Below are 16,005 nucleotides of genomic sequence, written 5' to 3'. Positions count from 1 at the left end.
CAGGCGCATCACACAGGGGCAAGGCAAGCCACACATAGGCGGAGGGCGGGCGCGAACCCGGGACCTCTAGCGCTCTCGCACTAAAGCATAGCGCCGATACCGCTGTACAAAAGAGCTTACTCCTTTGCAAGGCGCGTATATGTGATTTCGTCACCTACCAGCGCTCCTGCTGCCTTTCCCTGTGCACGCTACAATATGCTCAAGACTGGAAAAAAATGTATTTTGAAGAAGGCATAATGGTTTTTTTTTTTATTCATGTATTTTTTCCCCCTTTCTTACATGAACGTGCAATTAAATAATAATATTAATGACGTTGCTAATGATCTAGTTTGCTGACTGTACAACATTTATTCACGATTTGCAGATCTTTACAATTTAATGTTCTGGATCACATCATGTACGGTATACAGAATCAATACAATACTGTAGCATTAAGGGGAAAAACAGAAACTATTTGTATACCTACTTCTATTAAATACATTTAATTATACCGCGTACCTCCAATTTAAATCAAATAACTTAACTGGCAGCATGATCTTTATATTGGGTCTGTAGCTACAATCTAGAAATAGTCTATCTGCGCCACCTACTGACGCGAAGCTGCATTTTTAGGAGAGACAAATATTTTGTAGCCGCGTATACAGACGCCACAATAAAATTCAAGTTATAGTAATAATAGAAAAATGATACAAATAACCATAGAGCGGGCATACCCCGTCACAGACCTATTACGTAAATGATAGTTATAAAATCAGTCGTGCTTCTGTTGAAAAATATATTGTGGGGGATAGAACATGTTTAGTTATGGTTAGTAAACTATCACCCTTCATGTAAATGTGCTTTATTTTGCTCTTATCTGCCCCCTATTTTACTGCATTTAATCCTGTACTTCAGAATACTGTAATCTGCCAAGTGTTTAACCTGTAGTACTTTGTATTTAATCACATCCTGATGTAACTATCACTATTATCTGCTGTATTATTGAATTGTGGTTTGTCACACTTGTACTTTGCTTGAACAAAAGTTATTGTATTTCTTGCTCTTATTGTATTACTTGTATTGTAACACTTGAAATGTATTTGCTTACGATTGTAAGTTGCCCTGGATAACGGCGTCTGCTAAAAAATAAATAATAATATGGACAGAAAGTACTACAAATATAATTAATTTAGCCAGAATCGAAGCAGTTTTTTTTTACTTTAGATCTGCAGTTGCGTCATATTCATAATATATAATAAATGTGTCTACGTTTTAAAAAAACCAAAAAAAACCCAGAATATTAACGTCTACAATAGTGAGAAAAATGCGTATTTCAGGAACCCCTCTACATAATAAAAACTACAGTAGCACTTTAAAGTTGTGTCAATATCGTATGAAATATTTCTAAAAACCTTAGAGGTATATTAACTAATAGTTTTGTAAACACCATAATATTTTTTTATGGTATCGTTTCTATTTATTTTATTATTTTTATTAATGGTACTTTTGGATTGCTTTCCTTAGTTTTCACCATTTCCTTTACATTACCTATGTTTTAAAACGTTTAAAATGTTTCTTGCTCGTGCTTTCAATAACACTGGTGCGTATGCTGCAGAATTCATTTGTTGGTGAAAATTATGAACTTTACAAATGGATAGGAGACACATGTTTTAAAAGACAGTTGCACATTCACACATCACAGTCACGCAACAGGCAACATTCGACAAATTCGCGCGATATTTAACGAGATCAACAGCGTTTCAGAATGGCGGCGTACATAGAAGGGTTGCTGTCAGAGATCTCTGGTCTGGAAGAGCCCATTGAAGAACTACGAAGTTTACAAACTGCCGTGTTAGCGATCCCTTTAAATACACTGGGGGAGACTGTTTCAGGGCTGCGGCTACAAGCCTTGTTTTCGCTTTTAAATACCAATGACAGGTGTGTATCTCTGCAGTGACAGGGCGACGCTGAGTCAAGACTCAAGGCAGGGGGGAGTTGAAATTAAACAGTGTTTACTACATCACAAATCACATCCAACGCGAATGTGAAAATGCTTTTGAAATACAATTTAACATGCAGTGTGCATTCAGTGGATATTGTTGTGCAGTTTTAGCCGGGAGTGTTTTAAAAAAGGAACAGTATCATTTTGCTGAGTCATATTTTGTAACTTAATCAAGATTTCCAATCTATGGCAAAATTTACTCGCAGTTCACAGTTCATGGTTGATATAGTTTCGTTCAAGAGTAACTTGTATTGAAATTAATTTTGCTAAAGACAAGTGCAAGAAGCAACGTAACATATATTAATGTGTGGTTGTTGACAAAACTGTACACCTTTCATTCATGTGAGTTTGACGCTCCTGAATATACACTAATAAGCGCAGTCATAACAGTTATGCATTTTGTCGAATGTGTTACAGTATTATATACTGTCGTTCTCTTTTATTCATTACAAAAATGTATTCCTCAAAATGTTATTATCACCTTTGTAAGTGTACATTTCACAGCTGAGGGAAATGTGCTACTAATCTGCTCCTTTCTGATCTAAACCTGCTCTTTGGAGTTTAAAGAGCTTAACACATTGACCCCTGCCAAACCAGAGCTTGGTGAGACTGTTTCCTGTATATTACTCAGGTAATTCAGAGGTGGGGAAAAAGAAGGGACTTAATGGGGACATCAATATGGAGCCTACTCACACAGCATGTATATTTTAAATAATAAGAGCATCTCAAAAGTGAAGTCTATTTAAATAACCACATACAAGTCACAACATAGCAAAACAGTTTTCTAATAAGCACTTAATTGGTCCAATGAAGTAATTTAGGATACAGTTGGAGAAAAAACCTGGATGGACACTGGACCTCCCAGACCAGGATTGGAGACCCCTGGTCTATAGAAACAAAAATTAAAACTTGTCAGCACGGTAAAGCATATTATAATCAAATTGAAACCCACTGCTGTGTTGAATTGACCTCCTAATATGTGATTTAAAATTAACGTTTATTTAATACAGTGGGCAGAGCAGCTGATGCAGTAGTCCAGAGATCTCCAACCCTGTTCCTGGAGAGCTCTTATCCTGCAGGTTTATATAGGTGTCTTTACATCATGAATGGCTATAGAGCTGGAACACCTGTTAATCTTGACTAATTTAGCCAATAATTGTGTAATTAAGTAACTGACAACTCAGTTGAAACAAAAACCAGCAGACCCAGTAGCTCTCCAGGACTGGGGTTGGAGACCCCTGCGTAGTCCATATTGACATCTAAAAGTAACGTGCTGTTAGATGTAGTAGGACGTTGTAATTGTTGGTACTGTATGCTTGCCACATGTAATGCATTATTAAAAAATAGTGGATAAATTGCTAACAGTTTTCTTTTTCATGGACAGTGAACAGATTGAACTTTGTGTGGCCATTCTTGGCCGAATTCTGCAGGTCCTTGAACCTGTTCACTTGGCCCAAAACTTTAGAGAAGAACTTCAAAGAGGTCTGAACCACCCAAGTGACTCAGTCAAAACACTTGCATTGGATCAAGTAAGCATTGGCAAAGTTTTCAATAAACATTTGCAATAAATCTCTTATAAAAATGTCAACGACAATAGGATTTATTTCAAATACAGATCTTAGTTTAAAATAAGTTTATATTTGTCATTGGCTGTTCATATTGTATGTATACAGCAGGGCTTCTCAAACTCGGTCCTGGGGACCCCCTGTGGCTGCTGGTTTTCATTCCAACTGAACTCTCAATTCCTTAACTAGACCCTTAATTGAACTGATTATTTGCTTAATTAGACATTTTTTTTCTTATTTTCAGCTCCTAAAGAGTTGCAGATTTGAAGTTATTTATAACATTTTATACGTAACTTGAACTGCAACTGTTTAAGAGTCTAATTAAGCAAATTATCAGTTCAATTAAGGGTATAGTTAATAGTAATTGAAAGCTCTGTTGGAATGAAAACCAGCAGACACAGGGGGTCCCCAGGACTGAATTAATATGTACAGCGAAGTAATGCAGTTATTCATTCTTTCTTTTTTTTCTTAAGATCAGAAGGATGGTTGAACATTCAGAAGCTGTAACAGAAATTGCTAATAGCCATGAGGTGTTGAAGCAAGTCCTTCAGTGTATTGGAGTGGAGAAAGTATCTGTTGCTAATGAGGTAGAGTGTGATGTTTATTATTCCATTGTACTCTATCTTAATAACACTTTATTTTAATATAAAACATTAAAATAGAAGATATCATTGAGACCCAACCACAATAAACATTAAAAAAAACTCCCCCCCACCCCACCCCCCCAACTAAATAAACAAATAATTAGAAATAGTCATTTCAAAATTGGGTTTAAAAGTAGAAAACAAAAGCTCTACTACCTAATGTTGTAATAAAGCACTTGCATTTGTTAGTCAATCAAACATGTCAAGTATGTTATGAGAGACCATTTAACGTCACCTATTGTCTTCAGATACCTCATTAATTGATGGTGGTTTGCTGAGCTCCACCACATACAGTGCATATGCTTATTCCTCATAATAAGTATATGTAAAACTGTTTTTGTATTTCCAGGACTGTATATTGTATTGGAAAGTTCCAGGTTATATTTGCTGTATAGTCTGTGCATTAAAACGATTCAAACAAATTCATATTTTGTCTTTTTTTGTGTAGGCTATAAAAGCACTTTCAAAATTGGCTCAGACAAAAGCAGGTTTGGATGCTTTATTCATGAGTGACTTGGTGCAAGACTTGAAAGATGCTATGACCAGGAATGATGTCATAAGATACAGGGTGTATGAGGTAGGATAATTGTTTGCTGTTGTTTAAACTTAACAATACACATCATCTGAAAATGATGCGTTTCAAGCACAGAAGACTCTCTAATCTGAACCCTGGTAGTGCAAACTGACCTATAAAGTTGTTGCATCATAACCAGATCATCTGTCTCTGTATTTTTTATTGCTGATTTTTGATGAAATAATAATTCTTTAGGGTCACACTCTACAGATTGAACAGGGTCCCAACTGAGTCTGCTGTATTGCTTAAGATTAAAATTCAAATATGGACCCATATGCACCGATTATGTCCTTTTGTAGTCACATTTTGCACATTGAACACATACACACACACCTTTGTTTTATAATTTGTTTTCTATATGTGCGTGCACTGATTGAGTTTCAAGTGGTTTAACATTTGAATCGTGTTTGCTTCTATTTTTTTAAGCTTATTGTGGGGATATCATCTGTTTCTCCTGTCTCTTTGGGGTACTGTGCAAACAGCAGTTTTCTATCCCAGCTGATAGGAGAATTAACAGGAAATGACATTCTGGTTAGGTGAGTTAAAAACATTAAACTATTGCTGTAGTTACAGATTGTAAAAGCTTTGATTGTTAAAACTATATAATGATTTTGAATTATTCAGTTGGAGAGGTTATGGAAGTCATTAGCTAGGATAGGATGTATTTCAGTCTAGATTTCCCGATAGCCTGATTTAAAAATAATTTACAGTATATGTATTTTACATTCAAGGCAGAATAATGTAAAAATGTAAATTGGTATAAATGTGATTGATATGTGGCATGTTGGTTGAATTTGCATTGTGCATTGTACTTAGAGCCACCTCTGTTGAGATGGTAACGACACTGACTCACAGTCAACATGGACGGCAGTACCTTGCTCAGCAAGGCATCATTGATAAAATCTCAAACATGATCATTGGTGCTGAATCAGATCCCCTTTCTGGCCTCTACTTACCAGGTAACATTTTCTTAAGATATAATGTAATGAATATACACGAGGCAAGGTGATTTAACATGGGAAATGATGCATTATTAATAGAGGATTTGTTCATGGAGTACTATAGCACTCATTAGTAAAACAAACACAGCACGCCACGAATGTTCATTGAGTGTTCTGTTTATATAAACTACAATGAATTAAAGAGCTGGATTCAGGATTATTTTCCTTAAATCAAGCTCCACACCTGCTTGGAAACACCATGTAATTTGGAACAATGTGATTAATTTTGTCGTTGGATTTCAGTGAATGTTAGATAGATTTTGAAACTGGATCCTGTAAAGAAAATACATGTATAGACAGATATAGATATATACTTATGAACTGTTACTGCATTTAAATAGAACTGGTAGTGGATGCTCCCGCAATTAATGATAGTTTTAACAAAAGAGTAATTGAGTAGTATAGCCTATACTTTATTTGAAAGTTTGTGACGTGAAATTTGAAATCACTTATCAGCCTATTTACTCTTTCTATATTGCCTTCATAACTCTGTCCAGTCATGCAAGTATTACAGTCATATACTACTTTGTCATTAAAATGCCAACACAGGTTAGCAAAAGTAATTCTTCATTGTGACTAGAAAAATAAATTAGCATGTTGCATTCAATATACTGTTCACTTGATTTCACTAAGACCATTGCATACATCTCTTCTTTAAAACAATAGTTTGAACCACAAATATGTGCTTCTCACTCTGCAGGGCTCGTGAAGTTCTTTGGAAACCTGGCTGTAGTGGACAGTCCACAGCAGATCTGTGAGTGCTACCCTGCGTTTATTAAAAAGGTCTTTGAAATGGCTGAAGGGCAGGATCCGATAATGACGGGAGTGGCTTTGGATACTCTAGGAATTCTGGGATCAAATGTTGAAGGAAAGCAAGTTCTGCAGAAAACAGGTACAGCATGGTATTCATTAAGAAGGTTACTTTATTATACTTACAGTTGAATACAATTTTATGGAGTTTGAATAATGTGATTTGTTACTTCTATTTGATTTTTTTTTTTTAGGTGAAAAATTTCAGAATCTTTTGAAGAGGATGAGTCAACTTGCAAGAAATGCAACAACTGAGCTGAGAGTGCGGTGTTTGGAGGCGATTGCTTTACTGCTTACTCTGCCAGTAAGTGAGCACTTTTCATACTGGCTGCATAGCATGTCAGTCTTTAGGGGAATCAGCTGTTTAGTTACCAACAGAAACGTGCCTCTGAAGGTGTGGGGACAATTTCCCTCGCCATGTGAAGACTGCAATACTTCATATTTGTACTTAATATAACTGATTGTTACAGGTTTTCTTGTTCTCTGCATTGGATTACACACAGATATACTGGTAGTTGTTTTGGATGCACACACACACACACGTTAAACCTTTACATTTTACAATATACACTATTGTTAAATATTATTTTGATCAAGCACTGTTTATAAACGTTCTGGTAATGGTAACGATGGTGTCCCTTGAATCTTGCAAATCTCTTTACATTGTAATTAAGAGTAAAGGTTTCAGGTCAATATGATTTTCACAAGCAAAAGAGAACCCCTAACTCAGTGATTTATCAACCCACACAGCTAGCTGCAAGGATGTAAATACACTGATATTGTTTTTTAATTAAGTAAAAACCATTGACGGCATACAGTGTTTGATATATTTTAGTATATTAAAACCCTAAACAGGAATAATAAAACACTGAAGATGACACCTCAACGTTATTTGGAGCCTCCTGGTTTGAAAGCCTAAATGATGCTTGTTTCTTTAGGCAGAGCAGCAGACGGAGGACCTGCTTGGAATGACAGAGTCCTGGTTCAATTCGTTTTCCAACCAGCCCTTGGAATTATTTAAGAACATCAGCTGCCAGCCTTTCCCTGAACTGCACTGCAGTGCACTGAAGGTGTTCACAGTGAGTACAGAACACCCTAGCTCTTAGACTTTGCAAGAGCTCAGAGATAGGAGCCTGGGCCAATAAGGATTTTTGCATTATTGCAACTACTTTTAAATTATCTTCGGTTAAGATGCTCATTTGTCTCGTTCTTATGTGGAAATATACATTATGTCTTAACCTACACTACATCATTGATGGGGTTAGAAGAGATTAGGAAATATATATAAAAAGGGGGGAAAAAATTAAAAGGGCATCAAATAGCATATGTTATGTGGTGCACTTAATGCAATTGTTTAATTAAAGGAATTTTTTTTTAAATTCTGCGTATTTTCATCATCTGTAAATAAAATCACATTTCTCACATCAATAACATTTTGTGTTATTAAAGGCAATCGCTAGCCAGGCATGGGGACAGAAAATGATGATCGATACTCCTGGGTTTGTGGAGTATATTGTAGACAGATCAGCTCAGCCTGACAAGGAATCGAAGGATGCCAAATATGAAATTGTAAACACACTTGTAAATTCCAAATCGACAGCCGGAATTTTTGGGAACCAGCAGTACCTTCGTCTCAGGACATATCTACGAGAAGGACCTTATTACGTGAAAGCAGTTTCATCTGTGGCAGTTGAAGATGCAGAATAAACAGATCACTGCTGGAAACTGTCCAGAAAAGTTGATACTTGAGATATGAATATGAAAGTTTTCTCATAAACAATATATGGTTAAATCCGGTGTTCTCTGTAATGCGAAAGCTCCAATTTTCTTTAAACCATGCACTATAGTTTATTTTCTACTTTTTTCTTTTTCTTTTTTTTTTTTTTTAAATATTATTATTATTATTGTTATTATTGCTTTGGAACATTTGCGACATGATTTGCTTCCTCAGTTTAATTTGATATACAGGAGAAGACACTGGTAAAATGCACTCTGCAGGTGATCTTTTTAGGTTTGTAAACTAGAGCCTTATGTGAATTGTGTAATTATTGAAGCTGAATTGACACTTCTGAAACAATTTTTTTTTCTGATTAACAGGATTTGCTGTATTTGTGCTGTTGATGGATAAACAAAATAGATTTTTGTTTCTATTTCTATATTTTCATTAAGAAGTGTACACCTCAATAAAGAATTGAGTAGACACATACATATATATATGGATATTGGTGTGATTTAGAGCGAGTGTTGATTTTTACTAACATTTACTAATCATTCTAAACTAGATAATGGCTTTATACAATTAGTAGTAAGTGAACCTAATGTATGTTGCATCAGACCCATCAGAATGGATCTTTTAATGAACTTTGAGGATGTTTCTATTTTAAAGCACGTACGGGGAAACACTGTAAATACGCTACACAAATGGCAAAGCAGTGGTACATTTTATAGACTTCTTAGGAACACCTGTGCGTGTGTTACTGGTATGGATATTTTAAACAATATATATATATATATAAAGTCATCTTTCCAGTTTGCTCCTGAAATGTAGTCCGATAGTTTAGTTTGCCATGTTCAGGGTAACACAGCATTTATAATAAGTTGGGGGGTAAACACATAATGTTACTGTGCTGAAGAATAAACAGTCATCATACGTAAATAAAATAAAATCAAGAATTGCTCATTTAACTAAATGCACAAACTAGTTTAACCTTAGTTTCTTAAAGCATTTCAAAATAAAAGTATTTTCAGAAACCATGATTAGGTAGACCTTGGTTTTAGTTGTTGACTGATTTTCTTTAACAGTTCTTCACTAATCATATTCCCTTCCAAGCTTAAGTGTTCCAAGGAACATCCAATCCGAGACTGCAAAGATTCCAGAATGGCATTGCCACCTTCTTCTCCAATACCATTCCAGTCCAGATCTACCTTGCAAAGACACTGATTAGCTCTTAACATATCAGCAAACAGAATCGCTCCTTCATCGCCCAGCTGATTTTCATCTAGAATTACATGACTGATTCTAGAATTTATCTTTAAACTATCAAATAAAACTTTCCATCCTGCAGTATCCACTCCATTGCTTTGGGCTATTCCCAAATACTGGAGTGGGGGTTGTTGTCTTATGAAAGATGCCACACACTCTATTCCTTTACAGGTAATTTGATTGCCCCCAATGTCTAGTTCTGATAAGAGGAAGCCCTTTCCTTCACTTAGGCTGTGTTCGTTTTCTGCTGGCAGTGGTGATACAGAGATCTGCTTCTCATTTTCTTCTGGGATATGAAGCTCTGTCAGTCTGTTTATTAATATGCAGATTCCATCATCTCCCAGCTTGTTTCCAAATAACCTGTATGGGAAGTAAAAGCATGTGGTGATTTCGCATTGCATAGCAGCACTAAGCATATGAATCTGCAACTGGAAAGGTTGAGCATATTGCAATTTAGAGGGTGCCACCAGTCAGTATGCTGAAAGATTATTTTCATACTGTCAGTTTTCAGTCTGTATTATGTCTATGTCAAGGACATCTCTGCATAGAATATCTGAAGTCAGTTATGATTTCATCAACCAGAGGTAAAAGCACAATGCATTAAAATAATATTACATTAACCCCCCCTTGCACAGATAATACTATACTTTGTGAAGACACATTTAATATAATCATGTTTACTTACAGCAGACCTTTGACCTGTGGCTTAGCCTTCAGCAGATGTGTGAGAATACAGGCTCCTTGTGGGCCAATGTTATTGAGGTTCAGGTTAATCATTTCCACTTCAGACTGGCTTTTCATGAGCGCTGTTGCTAGAGACCCAAGCAAGTCATCAGTCAGCCCTGTGTTTCTGAGGACCAAATGTTCCACTATATCACAGGCCTCTAAAACTGCAACCATGTCACCCACCTGCAATGGAAGTCAAGGCAACAACACTGGTAAATATGTAGGACTAGGGCTCATACAAGGTAAGTGTGATCCCTAAAAAAGTGCTTGAAAATAGAAACTGAATGAAAGGATCTGGGAGAAGGGCAGGGTTGTTCTTCAAGAATATTTCCACTCCACTTCGAATTCCAATTTTTAACCACACTTCCTCTAAAAAAAAAAAAAAAAAAAAACACAAGGCCTGTATTCATAAAGCATGGTAATAGTGTGTTTAACTTTAGATGTGGCTAAGTGGTACACATGTACTAATTTGAGTTTAATGTGTCTGGCTGAACGGGCTTTCAGCTAAATTCCAGCTGGTATTCATAAAACGCCTTTAAACATGCTTTTAACTGCTGTAGACGTGGCTAAATGTAAAATAGATACAAAATAATGTTCTGAAAATCACAATTAAAAATATATACAGTGTTACAGATGACCTTATGTTATTGTGAATGTCCAAAAAAAATGAGAGTAGACCAATCAAAAGAATTATAATAATCAATAATGCTTCTTTCTAAAATACAATACATTTAATCCAATTTTCTATCAAAGAACTTTCTAATATGTGACCCAGCCCTAGTGTTGCTCTTAATTCATGCCTTTGGCTGGGTTTGGGAATCTGAACGATTTTGTCTTACTGTATTTTACATAACAGGAACCATTCATCTTGTGCCAGACGTTGATCCTCTTTCTCCATTTCCCATCACAGTGGTGGATCTCACCCAAATTGTTACGGTAGATTTGCAAGGCTTATCAAAGACTACATATTTGGCACTGACCCCTTAACAGCTTAATGCTGTCTTCTCTGTTTGCCTGTGTGGAATTTGCCATGCTCCTTTATCAACTGCTTGTGTGATAAGATAGGATTGTGGGGGCGTTTATCAGCGTTAACTTCCTGTGACAGAGAGCGAATGAATCCTAATCAACAATCTTCCTCCTGACCTGTGAGGGCGCTGTATAACAGGAACAGTGTGCCTCGCACTGGATGGGTTGGCAGTTCATTCCAGGGTCAGTCGGAAGCCGGCCATCCAGGAAGGGAGCGGAGTCACAATGCCAAAAGTCATCGTCCTAGTACGGTAAGCGATGTGTCAGTCATGGATTGGTGGAGACGTGATTGAACTAGCTATCGGAGGGGGCGTGACTAAGGGTATTTCAGGGGATATGACGATGCAATCTGTTCCTTTGTTTTGGTTATGGAAAGACCTGTAAAGGACGGGTGATACTGAAAGTAACTGTGAGTGTTTTGTATTTGTATTTGTATTTGTTATTAATTGTTTGTAATTATTAGACGGCTAAGCAAACCGTGAAAACAAATTAAAGAAACTGTTTGGACCGTGAACACTGTTTGTTGTCGTTGTTTGAGCACTGCATCACCTGTACACCTGCGCACTGCAAGCCACTTTGCCACACTTCCCCACAGGTACTGATAGGGTGGATTTGTGTGTGAGCATTTTAAGAAGTCTGTGGGTTTCAAACCAGTTTTATCAACACTTTTGCATAATTAAATGGTCTTATGCCATAGTGAGTCAAAAGTAATCAGTTTTGAATCAAATGCATCAAACACACCAGCACACCAGAAATACTGTACTAACTAGAAAGGTTTGTAGCACAGTAAATCATAGCAATGTGTGCTGTGAATGATAATGCTATGGATCTATTAATGCTTGTTCCATTCACCCATCATTTTAAAATGAATCCAATCCTTCTTACGTCATCCACACTTTTTATTTTTGAATATTTGGATACCTAAGAACTAGGCTCAGCCAATTAATTGAAGTTGTGTTTGGTGAATGTTCAGCCTTCACACATGCAGTGCATGATGGGAAAGCAAAGTGCAAATGTGTATATTTCTGAAAAACAAATTTTTCCATTCAGATGTTCTTAGATCTCAAAAGAAAAGTATCATAGTTAAATTTCTAATACAGGTCTAAATTATTGGATGGTAAGTCTCCTCCTGGCTAATTGCCTCACAAGGCTCCAGTGGCTCCATCCTGCTTAAATATCTTGATTTGCATTTGCCTTGCTGGATGAAAACTCCTTTTCACTTTCTGATCATTTAGTTTGAGGGGCTGCCTGTGTCAGGTCTGATAGCACGTCCTTACAGTATTAAATAGAACAGAAATGCTACCACAGTACCTGCTTTTGAAGATACTCTGTTGTCTCCTGGACCTCTCTGCTCATCAACAACTTGATCACTTCTTCCTCGTCCATGTTGACACAACCCGTGGCTTCTGAATCACTTGCCCCATGGATCAGTTTTGAGCAAGGGGGGCCATTCTTGGTTTCTTCATCTACATGGGGTTCATCATGCTGAAGTCTTGAAGGATTTATGTCATTGTCTATTGATCCTTGCCCTGAGAAGCCTTCATTTGTAGATGCATTCGGCAGTGCTTGATATGGGTCTGCAGATACCAATGTGTTATTAACTTGATTTATATTCTCCGGTTCACCTGTTCTATTCTTTGTCTCTGATGGCTTTTTGCTAATTATTTCCACATTGTTTTCATTATTTATGTCTAAGGCATTACAATCCCCAGGGTCATTTTCCTTCAGGCCCTCTGGTAAAGTATTGCATGCATATTGGTCTGTACTTTTATTGTCTTCCTTCGAATCAGTATTCTCCAGTTCTTTAGTTGGTGGCATTGCCTGATCACTCTGAAAGGTTCCATCCTTGCTTTTTAAGTTGTTTTTTCCCGGTGAATGGAGTTCATCAGAGGAGTTTGCCATCACACTTTTCCTTAAACTTAAATACAAACGTTTTGCCTCTTTTTCTTGTTTAGACCATTCTGATGATTTGCAGTTTTCTGCAGATATGTAAGAATGGCAACTGCTGGTATCATCTTTGTGAACATTAATAACCCTGTTTCTTTTAAAAGCTGCGTCTTCAGATATAAGTTGTTCAGTTGGTGAAAGTAGTTCACCTGAAACAGGGAGAAGATGGGAGAAAAAAGGTATATTTTTCTTGTTTCAATCACAACTTTTTTTATAACACAGTTCTTAAATGATTTTTTTAAAGAAATTGCAGCTAAATAATTTTTAACAAAATAATTTAATAAATCTTACCCACTTTGCACTTCCGTTAGCTAAATAGGTCTCAGATGTGCAGTTTTTTTTTATCATTTTAAAACATGACATCTGGTACTGCTTAAGGTTAAAGGAAGCTCTTTGTTTCTATGTCTTTCTCTCACATTATCTGTTTACACTTGCGCTTCCTGGGTCATTTCACCTCAACAGTGTCTTCTGGCTCAAAGCATGTTACTGGCTGACAGCATGTCAGTCAATAGAGGAAGTAGCTGAAGGGGAAATGACCCAGGAAGTGCAAGACAGTCTAAAAGCATAGCTTGCAAACCAGAGATTTATTTAACCTGGAGTAGAACTAGATATCAGTTTAAAAAATAAAATACATGTTTGCTAAAATAAAAAAAGGCTATATAAGAATGAATGTGCATGGTAGAGAAAATATATTGAACTATTTTGTTAGCTGCAATTACCTTAAAGGTGGCATAATATCTAATACATTTGCTTACTACAAGTGGTGAAATACAAATGGCATTTGCCTAATAAATCATAAATCTATTAAAAGATTATTTTTTTGGCGTCGGTGGCGACACTTTGTTGTGTGTTTTGCTCCTCCACCATTATGGCAAACACACATTTAGCACATTCAGCATGTCATTTATGACTTACAATAGAAACAAACATCCCTACAGGAAAATATATAAAAACATCTGCTGAAGGTAAAAGCCTAACAACTACAAATAACCTACACAGGGTCACAAGTAGAGGCCAATTAGAGCTTTTGGTCATATAATATCTATAGATGCTTTGAGAAGTTATAGTGCTGAATTTATTTGGGAATGTATTGAATTACTACAATTATACACACATTTAAAAAGGAGAATCAAAGACCTCCACTAAACCTGCTGTCCAATAGAGTGGAGCATACTGGCTCAGTCCGTTGATAAGTAAACCCACCACTGGCTGGGCTGCTTGCCAGTCCTCTCTGCCATTCCTTCCCTCCGAAGGAATGGGCACTCCCTGTGTGTTCACTAGCATCGCTCGAGTCACTCAGCTCCACCTCTGAAGAGCAACTCTCTCTGGGACTGAAGACAGAGTACAGTTTCTCACGGACCAATCTGATGTGTTCCACTAATGAAAAAAAGTTTAGATTACTAAATGGTAGCAACTACACCAAGACACAGCTTCAGTAGTTTTCTGCTCATTTTGTGCACATTTTAAAAAGTCAATATACTGCATTTTTGATTGCACTTGCTTTCTTTTCAAACTTAAGTGGGATACTTCAAAAGAGACATATATAGCTCTAGAGCAGGGTCTCCAACCCTGGTCCTGGAGAGCCCCTATCCAGCTAGTTTTATATGTGTCTTTACATCATCAATCTCTAAAGATCTGGAACACCTGTTAATCTTGACTAATTAAGCCAGTGTTTGGTTCAGTTAAATAACTGAGAGATTGGTTGAAACGAAAACCAGAAGCCCCAGAAGCTCTCCAGGAACAGGGTTGGAGACCCCTGCACTAGAGCCATCCGTTGGAAAGCCTTGGTCAAGTGGATCACATGGCATGTGACATGTAAATGCGCATACAATGCAGGCTAGATGATTTTATAACTTTACAGTAGATTTCTCCGTTTTCTGGAGCCGGTGAGTGTTGATTAAATGTTTCAAAGACACGCTGATGGCATTCCACTGTACTCTTGAGGTTTCTTGTGATGGAACACACCGTGCTACTTCAATTCTTTGGATGCTGTTGTTTATTTTCTGTTAGTCTGCAGACACACAGGGTTGATTTTTTAATTTTTTTATTTTTTTAAATTTAGTCGTCGCCAATGGTTTTTACCCTGGTTTTCTCCCCAATTTGGAATGCCCAATTATTATTTTTATCCCGGTTCACCACTACAACCCCCTGGCGACTCGGGAAACGGAGGCTGAAACACGTCCCCTGAAATGCGTCCCCCAAAACGTGTTCCTGCCAATCCGTCATATTTCGTACTGCGGATCCATAGCGAAGCCACCAGACCTATAGTGCCGGAGGACAACACAGATCTGAATGGCTCCACTGCAGACCCGCAGGCGCCCTATCAGCCACAGGGGTCGCTGGTGCGGGGTGAACCATGGATTGCCCTGCCGACCTAAGCCCTCCCTACCTGGCCAATTGTGCGCCGCCCCCTAGGAACCCCAGGTTACAGTCGGCAATGACATAGCCTGGATTCAAACCTCTGATCTCCAGGCTATAGGGCGCATCCTGCACTCCATGCGGAGCACCTTTACTGGATGTGCCACTAGGGAGCCCCTGACACACAGGGATGATTAATGTCAGAAATGTTACGTATCCATGTCCTTGCTTGTGAAGATTAATATCCTGTTACTTACCATCTTCGTTGAACAAGTTCTGTTTGTCGAGGAGGTTGTCATGACTATTGATGATTCCTGTGTACTGTGCATGACATTGGTCTACCCTCTTATATCTTTCATGATAGGATCCGTCTGTACTGAATAAATCCAT

The 16,005-nt window shown here is 37.4% G+C and overlaps 2 protein-coding genes across 2 annotated transcripts; one reads left to right on the top strand and one right to left on the bottom strand.

Moving 5' to 3' along the window:
• Positions 1-1,688: 1,688 nt before the first annotated feature.
• Positions 1,689-8,785, top strand: LOC117396781 (26S proteasome non-ATPase regulatory subunit 5-like). The gene is made up of 10 exons (XM_058987051.1): positions 1,689-1,917; positions 3,366-3,510; positions 4,020-4,133; positions 4,639-4,767; positions 5,191-5,300; positions 5,581-5,723; positions 6,466-6,657; positions 6,770-6,879; positions 7,514-7,654; positions 8,025-8,785. The coding sequence occupies exons 1-10, from the start codon at positions 1,745-1,747 to the stop codon at positions 8,280-8,282; spliced, it is 1,515 nt and encodes a 504-aa protein (XP_058843034.1). The 5' UTR covers positions 1,689-1,744; the 3' UTR covers positions 8,283-8,785.
• An 84-nt stretch (positions 8,786-8,869) lies between these two features.
• LOC117973857 (NLR family CARD domain-containing protein 3) lies at positions 8,870-16,005 on the bottom strand. The gene is made up of 5 exons (XM_034927242.2): positions 15,873-16,005; positions 14,461-14,634; positions 12,622-12,887; positions 10,244-10,467; positions 8,870-9,918 (listed from the first exon to the last, which is right to left on the bottom strand). Exons 1-5 carry the CDS (start codon positions 16,003-16,005, stop codon positions 9,333-9,335), a joined length of 1,383 nt encoding a protein of 460 aa, XP_034783133.2. The 3' UTR covers positions 8,870-9,332.

The sequence above is a fragment of the Acipenser ruthenus genome, chromosome 15, assembly GCF_902713425.1.
Source record: "Acipenser ruthenus chromosome 15, fAciRut3.2 maternal haplotype, whole genome shotgun sequence".
Classification (NCBI taxonomy): Eukaryota; Metazoa; Chordata; class Actinopteri; order Acipenseriformes; family Acipenseridae; genus Acipenser; species Acipenser ruthenus.
The sequence above is the reverse complement of the archived record's forward strand: the minus strand, read 5'-3'. Positions and strand labels throughout refer to the sequence as shown.

What these genes read in the sequence shown, in the direction of transcription:
- LOC117396781 (XM_058987051.1), top strand. Translation starts at nt 1,745, where the DNA reads ATGGCGGCGTACATAGAAGGGTTGCTGTCAGAGATCTCTGGTCTGGAA. An exon ending in AAGTATCTGTTGCTAATGAG is followed by an intron (nt 4,134 to 4,638) that starts GTAGAGTGTGAT and finishes TTTTTTGTGTAG; the next exon opens with GCTATAAAAGCACTTTCAAA. An exon ending in TTCTGGCCTCTACTTACCAG is followed by an intron (nt 5,724 to 6,465) that starts GTAACATTTTCT and finishes CTCACTCTGCAG; the next exon opens with GGCTCGTGAAGTTCTTTGGA.
- LOC117973857 (XM_034927242.2), bottom strand. Translation starts at nt 16,005, where the DNA reads ATGGATTTATTCAGTACAGACGGATCCTATCATGAAAGATATAAGAGG. An exon ending in GAACTTGTTCAACGAAGATG is followed by an intron (nt 14,635 to 15,872) that starts GTAAGTAACAGG and finishes TTTTTTCATTAG; the next exon opens with TGGAACACATCAGATTGGTC. An exon ending in CCACAGGTCAAAGGTCTGCT is followed by an intron (nt 9,919 to 10,243) that starts GTAAGTAAACAT and finishes CTTCCCATACAG; the next exon opens with GTTATTTGGAAACAAGCTGG.